Source organism: Diplotaxodon limnothrissa, linkage group LG18 (genome assembly GCF_057381915.1).
Source record: "Diplotaxodon limnothrissa isolate DT_005_m linkage group LG18, D_limnothrissa_male_GT1.1, whole genome shotgun sequence".
NCBI lineage: Eukaryota > Metazoa > Chordata > Actinopteri > Cichliformes > Cichlidae > Diplotaxodon > Diplotaxodon limnothrissa.
Genome location: NC_140613.1, coordinates 17,376,937 through 17,398,334, shown reverse-complemented (window position 1 = coordinate 17,398,334; position 21,398 = coordinate 17,376,937). Strand labels below are relative to the sequence as shown.

The window sequence follows — 21,398 nt, the reverse complement described above, 5'->3', positions numbered from 1 at the left end:
TAGAGTAGGTAGTCAGATAAAGAAAAGGTCAAATAAAGTCCCTAATGTGAGAAGATGTAGCTGAGAAGAGGTCTCAGAAATCCTCTGCTCAAACTGTGGACCTGCAGAGACCAGCAGAGGTAGACGAATGATGAACAACCCATCCCAAACCTCAGCGTGGCTTGGAAGAGCACTGATATGTTTGTGCTAGGCCACCATGCACATACTTGTGGCACTTTAAGCATTTCACCCAATACCCATTGAGGAAACGCCAATGGAGATACATTCAGACAATGTCAACAGAATGAATGAATGAGCTGCTGTGTTGTTTGCTGCCGTGGACAGCTCTAGTTATGAATGAATTAAACAAAAATTTATCCTGAAGTCTCTCAAATGGGCTTGGCACCGTAATGGACCTGTGGTTTTGAGCAATGGAGTTATTTAGTCAGAAACACAAATGTATACAGTGTCGCCCTATATTTACAACTGAAAAAAATAAAACAGGCAAACATATAAAAGATCTAAAAATGACAAATGGTTAATGCTTGTAAGAATATACAGGCAGCGAATAAATAAGTTGATCATACATACACCACGTAAATAAGATGGGAGGAAATTTCCTCCACTCAAATAAGTTTTCACAGTTTCATTTTTGCAAAGGAGAGCCGACTCATCAGGCGGCTGACCTCCTGTTGCTGTTAATGTGTGTGCCTTTGTGTGTGTGAAAGTTGGTTTTTGAGTGACAACAGAGTCCATCCTTCAGTGAGTAACTTCTTGATGGCACTCTGAGTCACCGACCAAGTCGCTCGATCCTAGGAGCCTCTTCCCATTCCAAGACGAGACGCACCAGCAGCGAGCGGGTGGTCCAACGAGAGATGACTCGCACTGAAAAGGAAATAAAAATGGCATCTCTCACAAATAAATCACTCATTATTTTATAATAAATCCCTTTTGGGAGTCAAAATTCATTTTGTTATGGTGAAATTTCTGAAAAAACAAACAAAAAGTTAAATTCTCACCTGCTTGGCCTTGTAGAAGCCATGCTTATCACAGTTGGGAAGGTAGAAAGTTGTGAACTTCTCTCCTAACCTCTGCTGAGAGGTGGCTATCGTGTCCAGTGCTTCGTGCAGTTCAGTGTGACATGGACCCTGTGTAGGAAGAGAAACAATGAGAGCTACAGTCTCCTAAACACAAATGCACCAGCAAATTATCTACACCCCCTCAGAGCCATCTACTCCCTCTTGTGGAAAGAGAGATGAATTACTTTGAATAACCAGTTAGTCGGATTGTTTATTTTTTCCCTCACCTGTTGCACCAGTTTGTTGCGTATGGCATTGACCTTAGCCTTGAGACTCTCCTGGCCTTCAGCAAAATCTTGGTGATCAAAGGGAAGGTCACCAAGATCAAAGGGACCATGCTGCAACGAGCCATGGTCAGGGACTCCTCCATCTTCCTCTGTAGAATTTTTAGAAAACAGAGAGCATACATGGCACATGAAATGGAATGGGGTTGCACTAAAGATGTAATTTCAATGCTGTGAACTTTTTTTAATTAATGAATATCAATATGAGCACATATGAAACAGCCAGGCTACCTTGGCGGAGGTCTACAGTGCAGATTCCTTGTCCTCTGGTCAGAGCGTGCAGTGGTCTTGCTTCACCAGGCCTGGGAGTGCAGCGGAGACCCTCAGCACAGTGGGCTGTGTGAACTCCACAGGAAGCCCCCTCCTCGAGCGCACAGGCCATGCAGCAGCCACAGCCTGGCTCCCTTAACACCTGCTTGCAGTCTGCTGGGATGGCGGGGCAGTCGTTCAGCTTCTGTTGAGTACAGGGGGCACAGCGGATGGGCTCTGGCCCCACCACCGGAGATGACCTCACTACGGACAAGACAACCAGAGCCGCCGCTGCCACAAACGTCAGCTTCTCGCTTAATCCAAACATTTCCTTCTGATGAAATTCTTTAGCTTTTTAGACGTTGTTTAAAACTGTCAGTTTCTTCTAACAAGTCTTCTCTGAACTGGCAGTATTTATATGAAAGCTTTGGCCTCCAGAAGGGTTAATAATTGACTCAGCACAGATATAAAATATTTTTCACAAAGCTGCTGTAAAAGGTGGATGACCCCGCTTGCCTTGCGTAGTTTGAGGTCATTTGTCAATATTGACGCTGGAATGCACATCAAAACAACTTTTGACGTGCATTAGTCATCTTTCTTTAACTTTAGAGTTATGAAAACAACTGAACAGTGCTGCTGAAATTCAGTACAATGATGAATAGTGAATAACGTCTTTAAGAGAGAGCATCACGTGATCCAAGGAGCTCTAGGCTTTGCTACAATGGCTTGTTAATGTTAAAAACTGTCTTATGGGTGTTGTCAAAACTTTATCTTGTGAAGTAATTCTGACAGGTTAGGTGCTGACACTGTTTTGACAGAAAAAAGTCCTATTTGTCCTTTTAGTCTTGTTGGTGAAGGTTCCTCTTATCACACATGCAAACAAACAAGGTCCTCCACCTTGTTTATCGACCTGTGTGATAACCCAGTCTGCCTTGCATAACCCAGAAATGGTGAAACGACACATTTATCTGGGAAAAGATGGCAGTAAATGGCCGTTTCCTTGCTGTAATATTTGTCATAAATACCTAAGTCAAATGCCACATACCTTTAGTCATACGATGTGTGACACAAATTTCAATAGGCAGTGATCCCGTGCTTTTCATTCACTGAAGAACTTGCTTTTACCCTGCAAACTTTTAATTGCTTTTTTTAATTTAATAATTATTCACCATGGAAACAGATACAGTCATCAGGACCAATTACTAAAAACACAGGTCTTAATAACAAAACTATGTGTACAGTCCCGGGATAAAAATATGAAGTTAAAGAGATAAAATGCTGATGAATGTGAGGATATGGGCACAATGAGAAATAACAAAAATGAGCACATTGTGTGTGTACATTTTGCATTTAATAGGAAAGTAAAATATGTTGTCTTTGAATATCTTAAATTTTTTTAAATCTTAACTAGAGAAAAATATGCTTTTAAATGAAACCTTTATACCTTTAAATTGCTAGAAATGTGTACACCCAGCAGTATATAAAAGAAGTCTGCATTAGCGCCTCTTTAAAGTACTGCAGACTATGCGTGAATCGCACACATTTTACTAATTTAATAACATAATCATGATGTAAGAAAAGGACCACGGCGTTACTACGTTTGCATGTGCATGAACTGAAACTTTAATATGTATTTTAATGCAGATTTACTTTAGCTTACATAGGTTGGGTGAAAACACTTTCTTTTCATAAAAAATAGAAAAATAAATTTTATTGATTTATTTTGAGTCAACTCTGACTGACGGTACACTAAAGTGCACCAGCCATGTTGCTCCCACACAGCAGGGGAGGGGTTAGCTTTGACGTTGCTATGCTTGCTGAAGAGAGCTTTGGTTCTTCGTGTTACATTCTTCACTGGCATCCAAATCTAGTAACTTAAGAAACGGTAAACGGGTTCAGCTTGAACCAGCAGCAAGTGCTGGTTGAAAAAGGGATTGATACACAAAATAAAAATACAGCGAAGACAGTAGCGGGATAGAAGCACAAATACCAAACTGAAGATAACACAATGACACAATTAACTTGCACAAAATATACACATCATGTTCTCTCTAAGCATTGAACTCTTGTGTAATGAAACCAGCTATCGTGCCTTTTGTTTATTCACGTATAACAACAAACGACATGGACTTCACTCTCTTGTCAGTGGCTTCCTTAAATAAGGCACATTAGGCAGAATTTGTTCAACGTTCAGTTTGTCACGAATGAGGTCCCAGGTTGGTGTGTCCCAAATGTTTCACGTTCACCTCACGAGATGTCACTCAATCACTAGCTGATGAGTTGTTGCCTCTTCGATGCTGACCATCAGATCCGCTAGCCAGGGGGGAAACGGTTCCTCCTTTGAAATATGTTAGAGGGCATTAGTGGAAAAGAGATTTAATTAAGGTCCATATTTTTTTTTAAGTCAAGACAGCTTTGCTTAAAATTATACTCACAGCTATTAAATTCTTCTTAGAGCGTTCCCTTGGCTTCGGGACTGGCTGTTTAGATCTTCTCGGTTTCTGCCACTTAATCTTGGAGGCCTTGAAGCAAAAATAAACTAGTCTTTTTTTCAGATTTTTAAAAATTATTATTATTTATTTAAATAGAAGCAAATAGTAAATACTCAGTAACACCTACCTTTATTTTCACCTTACTGCTATTGGATCTCCTTACATTTGTAAATTTCGGCTGTCCTGGTGTTGTAGCTTCACCACGTAGATGAAAAGAAAGCGTGCTCACATCAGACACGGAAAAGCTCTCGGTTCCTTCGTGTGGATGGTTTGAAAACTGGCTCAGGGAACGAGACAGCCTCCCAGGTCTCAGAACCCTCAGTTGAGCAGCATCGTCATCTTTATCGCTCTCATCTTCTGCCAGCGCATCCTCTTCCTCCACACCTACTTGAAATGGAAAATCGCCCTCATTTCCTTCTCTTGTTCTGTTCCCTTCAGTTTCATCCTCAAGCTCTGACTCTTCCTGGATGGGCTCCAGACCAGGTCTCTGTTCCATCAAAAAGCCTATTTACTCATGACATTTACCATTTTTATCATTTGATTTACTTTATTCAAAGAATAGTGATAACAGATTAGGCTTACATTTGGCTGTTGAATGTCCATTTAGCTGGATGGCTGAGCTTTTTGGAACCAGAGTAAAGATACTGCAGTCTCTGGTGTGAGTGTGGCCTCCTTGTCATCAGTTGATTATTGAAATCAGGTGCAGAGGCTTAACATTTTTCACAGATGTTTTGACAGGTCATTGCAGGTGCATGAGAAAATTACTTGCATTGCCTAATTTTACAATATACATGCAAAATAAAGCAATGCAGCTTAAAGTCACTCAGCTTATTGTGACTATTATTGTGACAGCAATGTTAATTTTGCACCATTTACCATTTACGGGGCGATCGTGGCTCAAGAGTTGGAAGTTCGCCGTGTAATCGCCTTGTAATAGGAAGATTGCTGGTTCGAGCCCTGGCTTGGACAGCCTCGGTCGTTGTGTCCTTGGGCAAGACACTTTACCCGTTGCCTACTGGTGGTGGTCAGAGGGCCCGGTGGCGCCAGTATCCGGCAGCCTCGCCTCTGTCCGTGCGCCCCAGGGTGGCTGTGGCTACAATGTAGCTTGCCATCACCAGTGTGTGAATGTGTGTGTGAATGGGTGGATGACTGGATATGTAAAGTGCTTTGGGGTCCTTAGGGACTAGTAAAGCGCTATATAAATACAGGCCATTTACCATTTAAAAATTAATTAATTCCAATTGGCTAAAAAAAGAAACTAATAAGCATTCTTGAGGTTAGTATAGCAAATGCCTTAGTCTAACATCGTATCAAATGACTTCCAATTACTTAGTCTGATTAGTGAATACTTTCAGGTATATATCAGTTGTAAACTTATAGCATCAGTGAAATCATTAACTTCAGACTTTTCCATCATGTCACATATTAATAGGTATCAAAGCAAAAAAGGTCATATATCAATATGTTACAGCATTGTTCAGGAATGAAGATTTTGATCTATGTATTAAAATATCAATAAATAAAATAATAATTCTGTGTTGTGTATATAACCCAGGATGTGGAGTTATTGGTTAAGGTCCAATAGAGTTAACCACAGTAATTTAATAAATATACAGGCAGAAGGCAGACAGTGTGCAAGATTTCCATTTGGTTGCCAACACATCAAAGATTAAATTTGTCTGACTATCATGGATTTCTGCATCTCTATAGACTACTGATGAGGAGAGAATGAATGCATATAAACTGTGGTCAAAATTCATTTTGAAGTAGAAATGTGTTACAAATGCTCTTTTTTTTTCTTAATACAGACTAGCAAATTGTATTTTCTTTGTTCACAGAAAAATGTTCACATAAATCATTAATTTATGGGTATATATATATATATATATATATATATATATATATATATATATATATATATATATATATATATATATATATATATAATCAAGTTACATTTTCTTGTTTGTGACATATGCTATTTGTCTTTATGTAATTCCAACCATTCAGGAGTGCAACAACCAAATTACTCATTTCAATCCCCTTTGGCCCTGATGACACCATGACGAGACTTGCTCCTTAACTATTATTTGCAGTAGTTTCCCTTTACTGTTTGAGCTCGACTTCAATTAGAGTGAAGGTGACATGAACTTAAAAGCTCAATGATATCACCCCTTTTAGTAAATGAAGAACTTCATCAAGGTAAATCAACATAAAACTACATAAACGAAGCATTGTTTCCTCTCTCCAAGCCCATAAAAGAGCTAAATAGGTGAGCAAATGAAGTGTTTGTTGACTTAACTGTTACACTGAGTGAACCTTAAACAAACTTTACATCAGTACCAGGAAAACAGTTTTGGCCCCTGCCCCGTGTTTGACACATGATGACATCCATCTAGCCGTGGGCTGTCAAAGTACATTGACCGACATGATAAACATGTTATTGTCTTAAATAGTTTCCTGTTGAGAAAGAAAACTTTTACAGCGAAAGTGATTAAATAATGTCTGAGAAAATAAAAATAAAAAAGGTGATCTTTCACATTTGTAGCCAAAACTCAAGAAACTACTTTCTTTATCATAGTGATACTGATGATATTTTATACACCAATATTGTCTTTATTACAAAATATTCAATAACCCAACTTTACACTGTACAAGATACAACATAGTTTACAACTTTTGACTATTTACAAAAAGTATGATCTGCATATCAAAGTGAATATATCTAAAAAGGCAAGTTGCAATCACTGTAAGCTTATTGAGTAAGGCAAGAACTTGAAACGTGATGTATTTACACTTTTGCAGATCGAGTGAAAGTTCTATGTGCTGATAAAGATACAGGCTATAAAGATAATCTGAAGCGCATCATGTTTCTGCCAGTATATCTGAGAGATGTGCTAAAGCTAAAATTTCTCGAGGAAAACTCAAAAATGTAGCTGCTAGATAACAAAAAGCAATAGTACAGTAATGTGTATGCCTGAAAGACGACAGCAGCGAGACACTGCAGGAAATCTTCTGTGGCCTCAAGGAAATGTTTGAAAGTACTTACAGCATTTGAAATGTTTAGGCTAAAGGAGTTAGTCATGCATTTGTGGAAGTCATGTGCTTATAGTATATGCTCTCTTCTGTGTGGATGAATGCCATTCTTAACTCCTTTAGATATCTGTATGTAAGGATGCGTGGGCCCTCTGTGTGATGTTCTACAATACTCCATCGCTGGTCCCATTTTGGCATAAACTAGCATCCATAGAACCACAAATCCAACTCAGTATGACTTCTGTTTAGGTTTGTTAACCTTTGTCTTTTCCTCGTATTATCTTTTTGCCTCCTCATCAACAAAGCTGCCCCTATCTGTGTATTATGTGTACATGCCATATTGCACTACAATACAAAAGAATGTCATGTATTAAGGAAAACTGATTTTGTCTTTCCAGGGTTTAAAACACACCTTTGTCTTCTACCAGTGATCGAGCATGTGGTAAACATCTACTGCAACTTTCTCTCTCATCTTTGTTGAGGCAATATAAGTATCGCTAGTGATCTATGGAAAGCTCGGTACTTTGGTTTTCTTTCAACAGGAGTATCATTACTATGGCTGTCAACTTTTAAAAAGTCATGCACTATTAATTGTAAATATGTATCATAAAAAGCATATTTCATCCAGTGAGCTCCAAGTAAAAAAAAGAAAAAGAAAAGAGACTGTTTTGTGCTGTTTTGTTACAATTCAGAATTGACCACACATGCATACGCACACTCACAAGTACACACTTGCATGCTTACATACACCAAAAAGAAACAACACCATTTTACGCTAAATAACGCAATGAATCCTTGGCATAATAAGAAAGACAGTGCAAAAGCAATAGCATGATCAGTCTCTTTCTGGATATCAACGCACATATCCCCCGAACACGGAATATGTACAACATAGTAAAAAATAAATATGCTCATTATACCTGGATCTGATGGAACCCAACAAAACCACACATCTAATCATCTGTTACAGAGATGTTAAAAGAGGATTTGAGATTCCGGGTACCCGTCTCTGCACTCTGCATTTTGTCTCTGAAAAGTGGCAAGCAGTTAAAAATCCCTAAAGCAAGTATGATTATCCATACAATGACTTCATATTTCTGGAAGTTCACATCCTGAATGGGTGTATCCTGGGTTGTGCCAGTACAGACTAGACGCTTCTAGTCCTCCAACCAGGTTTTCTTGCTTTATTTAAGATGAATATATTTTCTTTCTTCCTACACTGACACATCTGCAGCAGCTGCCACCGTCTCAATTTCAATCTCTGTCACCTCTACAGCCCTCTCTTCATCAACCTTACCCACTGCGGGCACACAGGATGAGGGTTGGCATGCGGCTTGGCTGTTGCTGCTGCTGTTGGCAGTGTTCATCTGCATGTTGCTACCCATGCCGGGATGAGCAGTGAGGCTGGCAGCAGAGGACACGCTGGCCAGATTGGTCGGGACGCTCGTCTTTCCACAGGAGTGGATCCGACGTGCCAGGCTGGCGGAACGCATCACCGAAGAAGTGGTTGCAGTGCCCACTCCCTGAACCTTCCCTTCCAGGAAGTAGGTCAGCATCTCACCTTTGCCTTTTACACTGACCTTGCCGCGGCAAACCAGGTCATAGTTGGTATTCAGTAGCCGATAAACCTCCTCAGTCACCTGGATAATAGAGGCATAGGAAATATAGATATTTGTTATTGTAAGTGTTGGTAGATGTGACAGCGGAGCTTGGCAAGCTGGTTACACTTGACTCCATCATATTTGTGGATCATTTGTAATTGAAAACAAGTACCTGTATTTTCCCAGGTACTCCAGTGCTGTCCATTCGACTGGCCACATTGACCGTGTTACCCCAGATATCGTACTGAGGTCGCCGTGCTCCAATCACCCCTGCAACCACTGGACCCACATTGATTCCTGTGCACAGACATAAAAACATTAAACTAAAACAGAGTCATTGAAAGTCAGTCACATTTAAATTGTCTTTGCCAGGGAACCAAAACAGTTCAATTTTATTTATATAGCATCAAATCGGACCCAACAGTCCAACAAGGTGGTTTATATTGTATGTCTACTTACCAACTCTCAGGACAAACTCGTTGTATGACTGATAATTGATTTCATCCAAAACATCAAACATTTCAATGGCGTAGTCTGCTATCGTGCTCAGATGGTCGTACACAGATTTCTTGTTCTACAGAGGGAAAGAGCACCAAGCAGTTAGTGTACATGTGAGAAAGGATCCTTCATATTCCCTTTAAAGACTAGGACAGAAGATAAACACATAAATAAAAAGGAAAATCCAAACCTTGGTCCCAATGGTGGGGACGAGTCCCACAGCTGCCATGTATGTGCTGCCAATGGTTTTGATTTTCTCTATGTCTTTGTAGCACTCCTTATCCATGAGCTGTGAAGCACACATTCAATAAACACCTGACACTACAAGGCAAAAACAATTCCAAATTTACAAAGTAAAGAAATAAAAAAATACTAAGACCTCGTCAAAGTCAGCAATGATCTCGTTCAGTAGCCTCAAGCATTCCACTCCCATGTTGTTGCCATCCAGCTCGATGTAGAAATCGTTGAAGTTCGGGATTGAGGCAAATAGGACGCCAACTTGTGCATAGGACTGATAGTACAGATCCTAAAGGAAAAGAAAAACAATACAGTAAAAAATATTCTTAGATGTGATCATTAGTCATTTCTGGTTTCAGCCTTTTTATCTACCTGTTTGTCTGTCTGCCTGCCTGCCTGTCTATTATCGTGGCTCACCATGTTTCTTGGGTTTGACATTAAGAAGTGTTGAGCCACGTGTGCAGGCAGCAGATTGAAGAGGATCCTCCTGTTGTCCAGCTTTACTTTCTCCATTCCATCTCTTTCCTCCTCCGCCTGGCAGGAAAAGTAGCACACAAAATATCCAGATATAGCTGTGAGAACCAAAGCTTGCTTCATATTTCCACCACATGGTGTCACTAAAATGACTTGTGAGCATCAGACTGCTGTAAGCGTCAGAGTATGATTAATAGACTTGGGTACATTACATGACTAATCCTGCTAGTTAAAGGGTTAAATGGCTTAAATTCAGCTTCAACACTTCTATCCCCCTATGCAAAACGCTCAGTGCCAAATGAAACCGAGCCAGAAGAAGCTTCTTACTCTTTTTTTGTTGCCAAGAACAGACATCTGGCAGCCTATAAATATACAACCTCATTTCCAAAAGAAGTTGGGTTGCGTTGTAAAAAGTAAAAAAAACAAACCAAATAATTTTTTAAAAATCCAATTGCAATGATTCAATAATCATTTTAACGGAAGTTTTTTTTGTTGTGTTTGATCAAACATGCACACAAACATTTGTTTGCTCATTTTAAATGTGATCCCTGCAACACCTTTAAACAAAAACTAGAAAAGGTTTTTCAGAGTTTACTTTGGAAGCATGGTTGCACATCCTCCAGAAATGTATATCCATAGCCTTTTTTCATATGCACAGAGATATCATTGCACACTTCCTGACCTGTACAGCCCATAGGAAGTCCAGACGTAGTTTGAGGTCAAGTTGCCTGGAGTGGAGGGCAAGGGCACTGACAAAGAGCAACAGAGACAGGATGGGCTCATAGCCCCGGATGTGGAAGGACCCCCCACTGCGGAAGAGACCAATTGCACAAGTCAGCACTGGACCAGACCACACAGAAAACTACACAGGAGGGTTGAATGGACCCCCCACAGCGTCGGGAGTGATCACAAGTAGAGTTACTTCACAAAAGTATGAAAGCAAGGGCTTTTTTAGAAGGACATGGAAACAAAGCAAGCAAAAAAAACAAAACAAAACAACTTTATTGTGCTTATAACGTATTCTGAAATCATGGAATATTACTATTAACTTGTGCATGATTAAATCTAAAAGTTTTTTTTTTTTTCAAAACTAATCCTTACCTTGACCTGAACAAATTCAGAATAATCATTTTTTTCAGTTGCACATTTGGGATCTGAGCTCTAATAAAATTGGCATGGTCCCTCAGTACTGGGTTGAAATAGCTAACGTGGTCCCATCATGCAGCCCACATTGTCCTTTTAGGCTTCTGATTTGGAACTAATAAGCATGTGTGCTGCTTCAAAGGGTGGAAAATGAAAGAGTGTGTGGGCTGAAGACAAGCAACAACTCCTCCACACACATACATCTCAGCACATGTACTGTAAATGCTCTTCCAACTCTTGCCTATCTGTTTATTACACAGCCAGGCATTACCTCTGATACCCGACTGACGCACATAATGCATGATGCATAACAACTGTGCGAGATCTCTCACTTCATTGTTGTCATATAACTTCAGGGAAAGTCAGGAATGTGTCTGAGCTTTCTGAATACGTCGTGGCGTGAACCTCTCACCCTGCAGTCTTGCGAAAGCCGCTGAGCTCCAACACGGTGAGATACAGCACCCCCAGAAGAAGCATTAGCGCCATCTTTGGCATCCAGGAGACGCGCAAGAAAAGCGCCAGGGTAAGTGTGCCCACCACACATGAGAGAAAGGCGTAGCGGGCGCCGTCACAAGGAAGTTCTGCCATGGTGTGGTTGGCGCCGCTATCCACATCAATGATGATGATGGAACTGTTTGTATTGGCACTACCCCACAGCCAGGGCATGCAGCCCACCTGTCAAAAGCAAACACAGCGATGCAAAGTGAGAAATATTTCTGGAGAAAGGCTTAATGCTCATCTACATTCACGGTCTGCCTTGTCTGCACATTTCATTAAAGAAAAAACAAAACACATGAGTTGAACAGCACTGTACAGCTGGATAGTGTAAGCTGTTTAAATACATAGCATGACCATAATTCAAACTTTGAATGCTTTCAGATTTATGTTATACATGACATATGTAAACACAGCAAAAATGTGATAATTAAATTATGATAACGCCACAATTTTAGCTTTATTAATTTCACAGTCAACTGCACATCATCTAAAGCAACACCTCTAAAATAATAATTAAACATATTTTTAAAATAAGCCCACTGGCACCGTTAAATCAGAGGGAACAGCAGCAGCTCAAAACACGGTGAGATTTTTCTTACTAGCTGGCTGGCCAGTCAGGTGGGTAGTTTGTGGCAGATGACACTTTTTTACTGTTGCATTTACACTTACCACACAGGCCTGGGCCACAGCGTAGATTAAGAGCACTATGAGAATACAGAGAGCAGTGCGAATCTGAATGGTCAGGCACCCTGGAAAACACTGACAGAAAAAAATATAGAGACTATTATATAAATACTGCCTAGAATACCTTGAATGCATTTAGACAACACCAATATAATCTGTCAGAGTGTTAATAACTATAAGTACAGCTTGAGGAAGAACAAATGTTATGATGGACAAGAATTTTTTGGGTTTGAGGAAAGAAAAAGAGAAAAAAGACAAGCATGTGAGAAGCTACAAAGCTTAAAAAAGCTTCTAAACTGGTCAAATTCTAGAAGAGCGATTTTAATTTAAATACAACACAGGGGCATAGATGTAACCTCAAAGCTAGTGGTTATTAAATTGTTCTTACATGGTTTCACAAAATACATTTATAATTTGTCTTTGGTCAGCAAAAACCTATACAGGAGAACATTTCCCTTGCCAGGTTTTCTAAACTGCAGATAACAGAAGGTAGATGCATCTGTGGTGTAGGTTAATGCTCTAATAAATGAAAAAAAAAAGACCTTCACTTCAATAGGATAAGGAAAGCATCTGTAGTTACCTGTATTCTAGTGATATGGAGGTACATGATACAAGCTACAAGGAAACAGATGCAGAAGACGAGAAGAACTAGCACCACTGTGCCCCTGAGAGAGAAAAAAGGAGAGAGGGGAATGATGGGGTTAGTAAGACAGACTTCGGTATGTTAAAGAGGCAGCTGGAGAGATAAAATAATGGGAAGGGAAAAAAAAAAAAAAAGAAAGACAAAGAAGGGACCCACAGAAGCATTTTTGGTACATACTGTGGTATGATGAGAAGATAGACAAGGCCAAACAAAGCAGCTAGGATCAGGGAGAGGACCACTGCGCTGGTGAAGTACTCATCAGGCACCTGGTGGTACTGCACAATGGCAAAACCCAAAAAGAGCGAGTAACCAAACAATAAAATGTGGAATTGTAACATGATTGAGCAACATCTCAGTGCAGTTTCTCAAATCCCTCACCCTGTGCTCATGCTCAGAGCATTTATACATGAGCGTGAGGAAGTTGAGGTCTGCCGTGTCAGACTCGGTCTGACGGGCTTCAATCAGCCGACCGATGTAGCGGTTGACCCGTGTTCTGGGGCTGCTCTGGATCACATTAGCCTGGTTAGCGTTGGAGCGGTTCCTCATTTTCTGTGGAGCCGTTCGCATGGCCCTCCGCTGGTGGAAAACAAAATGAAAAGAAATCTCCACTCACTTTACAATGCAGAGCTTAAACAACAATAGTTTGGTGAATACAGCACCCTGTATTCTCTGCAATGCCTGAGTATTATCATATTAGGAACAAGGGTGAATAAGAGTCAACAATAAACACAGGCAGCTGATTATACTTTCAAATTAGGACATTGCCTTCACACTTAACTTCATTACTGAAAGCACCCTGCTGTGTCCTCGGCAGCCAAAGTGAGCAGCTTAGCAAACACCTTGGGTATGTGTGTGTGTACGTGTAGGTGTGTTTGTTCATGTAAGTTAGCATGCTATCTGAACACAGCACAGTAGGTGATCAGAGCATGATCAAGGATCACCGGTGTTCACGAGCTCGTGACATGACATGGATGTGCTCAGCTCACGGATGTCACTGATTTCTTCTGCTTCGTTTCCTGTGCCACTGTCTCCTTTCTTTGTCTCTTCTCTAAGTGTATCCACTTGCTTACTTCTTATTTTCAACTTCAGTTTTTTTGTAATACCATCTTCTTACCTCACCTTGCTCTTACTCACTCATCGTATGTATATTCATTCTTTATTTTTTCATATTTATTTCCTTATTTTCTTACCTGCTTCCATATATTCACTTCTGTTTATATCCCCTTCACCAGTCCAGTCTTTATATCTGGCCCATTTTCACTCCCCCCATTTCTTTTTGCATTCCCCACTCTCTTGTTTTGGTTTATTTATAAGGCAGAAACACAGTGGCCTGCAGATCCTGACGTCTCCTTATGTTCTATATTGTGCTCAGTGCAGCACGGGACACATCATGTAACCGTGTCTGCTGCACCAGCTATCCTATTCATTCATCCCTCGTCCCTCATATTGCTTGCATTCGTGTCTTGAATGCCTACATCTTTTCACTGAGCACTAGTGTGTGTGGCCTGAATTTGAATTTACCATTCAGTGGAAGGTTTACTACAACTAAACCGCCCATGACAAAGGCCATAAGCTTTTACTGTTTTGTGTATTATGCTAATCTGCTTGTTGTCTCTGATGGGAGGATGCTGTGATTACCGTTAATGGGGAGACATATAATCATGCAGTGTGAGGTAAAGATTATTTGAACATCTTAAAAAGGCCAACATCTTAAAAACTGAAACTTCCATAAATTTCTAGGAAAAAAGCCACTTGTAAAATATGTTACACACAAACCAACATTATTGTACCTTTAAGTTTATATATAAATTCTACACACCTTACTAACAGGAAAATATGTACAACAGACACACAAACACACACACACACGGACCCAGGAAACTCCTTGTTTAAGCAGTAGGTGCAAAAATTTACAGACATATAAGGTTAAATAACACAACACTTCTTCTAACAGTTAGCCATATTAACCCTCTCAAGGCAGGCGTTGCAGAGTTGCAACAGTTAAAAGCTAACAACCTGATTACCCCACATACATATTTTATGAGTGTTTTTTACTCAGAAGTACCACTGCAGGTATTCTTTTGTGCATTAGCAACAAAAACTTAATTTGAGCCTGAAAGGGTTAACAGGCTCATTGACATTTCTGCCAAGACCAACATACTGACTGGATAGGGACCTTTAAAAAAGGACGCTCCATTACCCCTTTTCCTATGACACAGAACACACAAGCCTAATTTTTTCACCAGGTTTTCACTCAGTGTTGCGTCTATTCGGAAATCACAGTAAGAACAAACACAGAAACGTCAACACAGACACTGAGAGTTTATACCTTATCACCGTCCTCGCAGTTCATGACATTGGAGAAGGGAATCTCAGCCTTGAACATCTTCCTGCAGTGCATAAGCTGCACTAGTAAGTAGCACACAGTTTTGAACTTCATCTTTTTGGCGGGCTTTATATCCGAAAGAATCAATCCTGGGAATATCTGCCACCAGATAAGAAATGGGAACAAGTATTTAGTCATGATATCCCATACAGTAATATATATTATGTAAGGGTCTATAATTCATGCACAGGCACTATGGACTTGACACATGCATCCAGTCATTATTATCATGCTCATGCTCAACAATGCAGTTAAAATAAGGTACATCAGTCCTTTGGTGACTCTGATGCCCTCGTTTCTCTTTCAGTAAACTGTTGAAGAACGTGTGTTTAAGCACCATTTGAAACAACAAAAATATGTCATCATCAACACATAAAGCTGAAAATAGAGACAAATGGCAAATTGAGGGGAAAATGCAACATAGCATTTCTTAGTAAGGCCATTTGTCCACCAGCTTCAGATCACTGGAAATCTACTGGAAACACAGAAATTCATTCTTCCAAAAGCTATTGGAAGGTGATGACAGTGACAAGCCTTTTCTGACAAATCAGTCCAAAATTGCTGATAAATATTCAACAAGGTTGAGAGCTGGTGGTGCCAATTATTTTCATACTCATCAAACCACTCAGTGACACCCAATGGATGGGGGCACTCTAATTGTGGGAGAGATCGCGCTTATTTAGATACAAAATGATTTAATATATATTATAAGTGATTGCTAAAAACTATTTGAACCTTCCTTGTAAGGGCACAAGAATAACCAAACCATGCCAGCAAAATGCCCCCAGCAACATTATGAGCATTATGAAACTACTTCAAACCTTAATTGTTGGGGTCAAGGGTTGAGCTTTTCCTTTAATCTGTAACCCCACCGTATGTCTCTAAGTGAGAATATCAGCCTATCCAACAATACAGTCTGTGCCTATCTTATTTTGAGCCGTGTCTTTGATGAAGTTAAACCATCAGCTAGAGGATTAGCCAAGTCTCTCACATTTCAAAGAAAAATACACGCAACGGGGATACAACAGGTTCATATAAGGCACCATGTAACCTATGTGCAAGCGTGGGCTTGCATAACATAAAACCTGCTGCAAGAAATATTGTTAGGCAGGTAGAAGGGAGGAGAGGAGAGGAGAGGAGAGAGGAGAAGGAAGGCTTTATAGAGTTATACAGTAACAAGACTGAAATTCCCTCTCCAGCTGCTTGGGGCACATCTGTTGGAAATGTGCATGCTTATGTGGATGCACTGACACACACATATCTCTTTAAGTTTGTCGGACTGTGCAAATTTAAGATGATAGATGCCACGGGCTGTTTTTTTTCTTCTTCTTTCTCTCTGTAGCCCCAGTCCAATCCATTACAGGCTGAACGTGAGATCAGCTCAACAACAAATGGGTGAGAGCTCTGTAGTCAAACTGCACTACATTTCTACAGTCTTTGAAGCATGTTTTCTAGTAGATCCTTCTACTGAAGTGACTGGCCAGGATAAACCTGCTTTGTCAACCTGTCCTGTTCTGATTTACCAGTTAGGTCAATTAATATGGATTACCTATGGAAGCTAATATGTACAGTAAACTGTCTCAGTACGAAAAGGTTCATCCAAGGCAATGGTTTAAACAAATAGAAAACTATTGCTGTGATTTCATTCATTTTTACTGAAGATATAAATACAGTATATTACTAAACACAGAAGTGCAACTGGGTACCTTCCGTCGGTGAGATGGCACTATAAAGAAGGTTTCGATTTCATGTTTTTGAAGGAAGGCGCTCCTTTCATGGCCGTTTCCAGGCTCCACCTCATAGTCTCCGTTTAGGCACTCGAGTGTAGATCTGGTAATGTGAACTTTCCTGTGGTACAGATAAGGGAAGCAGAGCAAATATTAAAACAAGTCTTATAAGCAGAAGAGTCAAGAGCTAAAGGATGTGTTCACAATAACTTGTGAAATTCTGCTTTGGTGGGTCTTAATAAGATTCTTTGGGTAATTTGTTTGTAATGATACACACAATTGCATTGCCTGAAGTTTGTGGATGAATTGAATCTGCTTCTGTGCTTCTCTTTATTTCTTTGTCCAGTGGGGAAAATTCAACCATAAGGGTCTTCCCTGCAGTTGGCCTTGTTTCCTGATTTAGCTTAAATCACCGACTAATGCTTTAAAAACACAGGGAACAAGACTGATTCTAGAGCAAAAAATATTAACACCTTATTTGTTAGAAATCACTTAATGTGTCAAGATGTTTTTTCCAGGGTACCATAACAGAGCGGAGACAAATAGTCTGAAGCTGTTCAGGCTTGTATGCTTTTAAAATGCTGAGTACTGACCCAGGTAGTCCTCCAGCTTCCATCACATTGGCCAGAGTCACATCATTTGACCACACATCATACTGCCATTTCCTAAGACCCAGCACTCCACACAACACTCGACCGGTATGCAAGCCCACGCGCATGTTTAGGTTGACTTCTGTGGCCTCTGCTACTGACCTGTACAGACAAAAAACATGGAGAGTCTCAGTGAGGTAATATGGCAGGGCAATATCTATATATTTTTATCTATATCCAGAGTTTGGTCAGATTACTTTAAAAAATAATTAATAACCTAATCCACTGGATTTAAAACAATGTGTATTTTAATCTGAATACTTTTAAATGATATCTGGACCATTTCAATATCAAACACTTCCAAAATTTTTAACTGTCATCTTTTAAATTGGCAAATAATGTGACTACATTTTTCCCAACTGTCCAACTCTGTCTAAATCGAATAGTTTGCCTATAATTTGGCAGAGCATTAAAAACAGCACAAAAAACACAGTGTTACAATAACAATGTATTACATGTATGTATGACTGTATATGAACACATATAGTAATTAAATAAGAAGTTTACATCAACTAATTTGCCAACTCTTTCATGGTTTGAAATGTACACCCGGCGCTGATTTCATTCATTCAGCAAACGATCTCATTAACATTAAGATCACAAATAATTGAGGTCGAATGCAGGTGATACACACGTCCAAAATTAAGAATCTGTTTCCACAAATGTCCTTTATAAATAGATATAACAATCTGTCACGATGTCTTCAAGGACCAGAAGCTGTTCAGAAATGCTCTGCTCTGCTCTAACATACCAAAATAGACCGAGAACAAAAAGACTGAAAAGCTGGGCATTTTTATTTAATCAGTGTTGGTGGAGAAATCTGATCTTAATCTTAATTAACAGACTTACAGTCAAATCATGAAAAGCATCTGATGTAATCTTCTGGAGCTTCTCCGTCTCTAACTTTCTTGTGCATCTTTTTTCACTTCCAAACTATACAAAGAAAACAGCGACTTTCTAATTAAATAAAAAAAAAGAAAAAGAAAAACATAGCCTATTACTTCCCCCCTAAAGCTCCCCCCCCCCTCCCGACTTTGAACACTGCTGTTTTTTTGAAGACTTTTGCGTCAGAGTTTGGAAGGGGTAAATGTGTTCTCGGGTCACACATGAAAACCACAGGCATAAGAGACTCACGTTATGGTGTCAATCATATCGAGACCCATTTCTACACAGCAGTGGGCGTGGTCGGTCTTGGGTTGTGTCAGTCCAGACACACAGTAGTAACAATCTCCCAGGATCTTAATCCTGCGACAGTGGTTCTCCTGTCAGTCACAGAGACAATTTAAGGAGAATTTTTAAGAAAAGAAATCACCCTTACTTACACAATCAAACTGATGCTACAGCAGTTTTAAACGTATACAAAAAAATAGTAATTAGTCATGTTGAAAAAATACACATTAAAAAGCAACTTTCCTCCAGTTTAATCAAAGTCACACGAGAGGCATCTAAGAGCAGGGATGCTTTGATTGAAACATCCTGTCATTCAAATATAATTTTTCCCTTACACTGATTAATGTGATCCATACCCAGCAGTTTAATTTCTTTTTTTTTTTTTTTTTTTTTTTTTTTTTTCTTTTTTTTGGAAGTGACATCAGAAACAGCAGCATGTGACATCACGTGATGGCGGAGCTTCAGTTCATCCTTTGTCATCCTTTTTCTTTTTTTTTTTTTTAATAGGACAGGGGGAAAGAATGAAAGAAAGAGGGGGAGAGGAAGAAAGAAAACCAAAGGGGAGAAGAGACGGTGAGAAGGGGGGGAAGAGAGAAAAAAAAAAAAAACAAAAACAAAAAAAAAAAACTCCTGGGTCACCTGTATGGAGAGAAAGAAAAACAAAAAAAACAGGGGAGACAGCAAACAACAAAGAGCAACATAATAATAATAAAAAAAAAAGCACCATCACAATAAACTAGCTAGCCATAGATATCAATAGTTACTAAATAATAAACGATATTGTGCAGCACGCAAGATAGACAGCGCACAGTGTGCTTTGAGGCAGCAGCCAAGAAAGCTGTAGTCCGCATCTGTGAATACCCATGTGTACACCTGTGTGCATACCTGTGTGGATCAGCATGCTTGCATTCCAAAGGTTTCTCCATGTAATGATCTGCTAGAGAGTGTGGGGAGCCACAGCCCTGTCCTCTATGGTATCAAGCAGGTATGGAGGAGATCAAAACTCCAGACATCCAGAGGCACCCAGAACACAAGAGACCAAGGAAGACCCACAGAGGGGCAGCCGCGCCACTGTCCCAGTAAGAGCTAAGGAGAGTCCCAGATGAGAGCTCATTCAGCAGCCGCGGAGCAGAAGCCAGGGGGAGTTGCAGTGACGCGCCCGTGAGCTCCGCCGGCAGCCAGCTGTGCCTGAGTGACCGAGCCCCAGGCCGAGAGGCCGGGGGCACCCCACCTCCAAAGTGGCCCGAGCGAGCCCCAATAAGCGGCCGCCAAGGAGTGAGCCGGTGTGTACCCGGACACCCACCCCCAGATACAAAGAACCACCAACGCACCGATACCTGAGGGAGTCCGCCACCGGCAGGGGAAGTGGTGGTGGGTGGAGATAGGCCTCCAAACCTTGGAGGGCCCGAGATGTCCCCAGAGAGGTGGCGTCTGATACCCAACCTGACATATAGACACAGACATACAGGCACACACAGACACAAACATCCATTCCCACCCTCATGCTCTCATATGTACTTCACACTCAACCGACGTGGAGACAGACATAAAGGGACGCTGTATACACGATCACACTCCCCAAGCGTACTCTACTAACCGGGTCTAGGTACCCTTGCCCCTGGAGGGGGGAACTGCACCCAGACCCAGGTGGTGTTACCCTTTTCCCTGCGGTGGGGAGAGGCAGACCGCCCCGACTCCGCAGCAGCAGGGAGGCCCCAGACCGCAGTCGGATGGCCCACTCCTCCTAGCCCCCCCGCTCCAGTAGGCCGCAGAGAATGGGGGTGAGAGAAGACTCCAAACCTCCCTCCACCCGCTCATTGTAGTGTTGATGCATGTGTGTTCTAAGGTGCAATTAAAACCCAGGAGGGCATAGAGCTACCTGCCAGAGAGCAGCAGGTAAGCGCATAGTCCCTCCTGCTAGCCCTCAATGTCTACATGTATTTAAAATTGAGAGGTGGGCAACGACGCCAGGGGTGAGGCGTACACCCTGATGGTAACTTGGACTCCGTGTATCGTGCCCACCCCCAAGATCCTATATGTATGTGTAATGAGGGTGTGAGTAATGTGAATGTCTAAGTTGTGGGATAAAATTGAGGCAGAGGCAGCCAGAAGGGGACAGAGGGGGGGGGGTAGCCTCCTCTGCATCCTGGTGACATACCCCTACTCCAAGGCCCTGCATGTGTGGGTGGTTGTGGTGGAGCAGGAGGAGGGAGGCAGCTGGAGATGGGGAGGGAAGGAAGGGAGGGGCAGGTGACCCCTCCCTGGGGCCAGCTCCCCCGCTGACCCCAGTAGGCACTCCCACACTCCGCGACCCGCCAGGGAAAGGGGGGCCCAGGCCCATCCAGACCGGGGCCCAGCGCAGCAGCGCCTCCCGGCCCCACAGAGCCCGGGACAGTCCACCCAACCCCACCACAGAGAAAACTGCACCCACTCCACCATCCACTCGTCTTCCAGACTACATGAAAGCAGTTTAATTTCTAAGTGTAGCTTCAGGCTGCTCGGTTTCCAAGATTGATTAGGTTCATGATGCAGGTGGTTTCAGACTTGCAGACTTGCAATGGTAACATC

General features: G+C 41.2%; 2 protein-coding genes across 3 annotated transcripts in view; both read right to left on the bottom strand.

Annotated features, from left to right (window-relative positions):
• Positions 1 to 676: 676 nt before the first annotated feature.
• LOC146613387 (insulin-like growth factor-binding protein 1) lies at positions 677 to 1,991 on the bottom strand. The gene is made up of 4 exons (XM_085378475.1): positions 1,574 to 1,991; positions 1,286 to 1,434; positions 999 to 1,127; positions 677 to 864 (listed from the first exon to the last, which is right to left on the bottom strand). The coding sequence occupies exons 1-4, from the start codon at positions 1,917 to 1,919 to the stop codon at positions 739 to 741; spliced, it is 750 nt and encodes a 249-aa protein (XP_085234601.1). The 5' UTR covers positions 1,920 to 1,991; the 3' UTR covers positions 677 to 738.
• Positions 1,992 to 8,333: 6,342 nt separating this feature from the next.
• The window catches only part of LOC146613386 (adenylate cyclase type 1-like), a 37,781-nt gene continuing 24,716 nt past the window's right edge, over positions 8,334 to 21,398 (bottom strand). Inside the window, exons 5-20 of one of the 2 annotated variants that reach the window (XM_085378473.1) lie at positions 18,795 to 18,922; positions 17,604 to 17,762; positions 16,990 to 17,131; positions 15,227 to 15,382; positions 13,276 to 13,473; positions 13,075 to 13,172; positions 12,835 to 12,919; positions 12,240 to 12,329; positions 11,485 to 11,747; positions 10,612 to 10,738; positions 9,828 to 9,989; positions 9,598 to 9,744; positions 9,409 to 9,507; positions 9,180 to 9,294; positions 8,893 to 9,017; positions 8,334 to 8,759 (exon numbers count right to left, since the gene is read on the bottom strand). In XM_085378473.1, the coding sequence (XP_085234599.1) occupies positions 8,334 to 8,759; positions 8,893 to 9,017; positions 9,180 to 9,294; positions 9,409 to 9,507; positions 9,598 to 9,744; positions 9,828 to 9,989; positions 10,612 to 10,738; positions 11,485 to 11,747; positions 12,240 to 12,329; positions 12,835 to 12,919; positions 13,075 to 13,172; positions 13,276 to 13,473; positions 15,227 to 15,382; positions 16,990 to 17,131; positions 17,604 to 17,762; positions 18,795 to 18,922 (2,520 nt within the window). The remainder of the gene's footprint in view (positions 8,760 to 8,892; positions 9,018 to 9,179; positions 9,295 to 9,408; positions 9,508 to 9,597; positions 9,745 to 9,827; positions 9,990 to 10,611; positions 10,739 to 11,484; positions 11,748 to 12,239; positions 12,330 to 12,834; positions 12,920 to 13,074; positions 13,173 to 13,275; positions 13,474 to 15,226; positions 15,383 to 16,989; positions 17,132 to 17,603; positions 17,763 to 18,794; positions 18,923 to 21,398) is intronic. The other variant, XM_085378474.1, reaches the window with a different exon arrangement.

Coding starts and splice junctions, on each gene's coding strand:
- LOC146613387 (XM_085378475.1), bottom strand. CDS start 1,919: ATGTTTGGATTAAGCGAGAAGCTGACGTTTGTGGCAGCGGCGGCTCTG. Junction 1,435..1,573: donor CACTGTAGACCTCCGCCAAG/GTAGCCTGGCTG, acceptor AAAATTCTACAG/AGGAAGATGGAGGAGTCCCT. Junction 1,128..1,285: donor GCAACAAACTGGTGCAACAG/GTGAGGGAAAAA, acceptor CTTCCTACACAG/GGTCCATGTCACACTGAACT.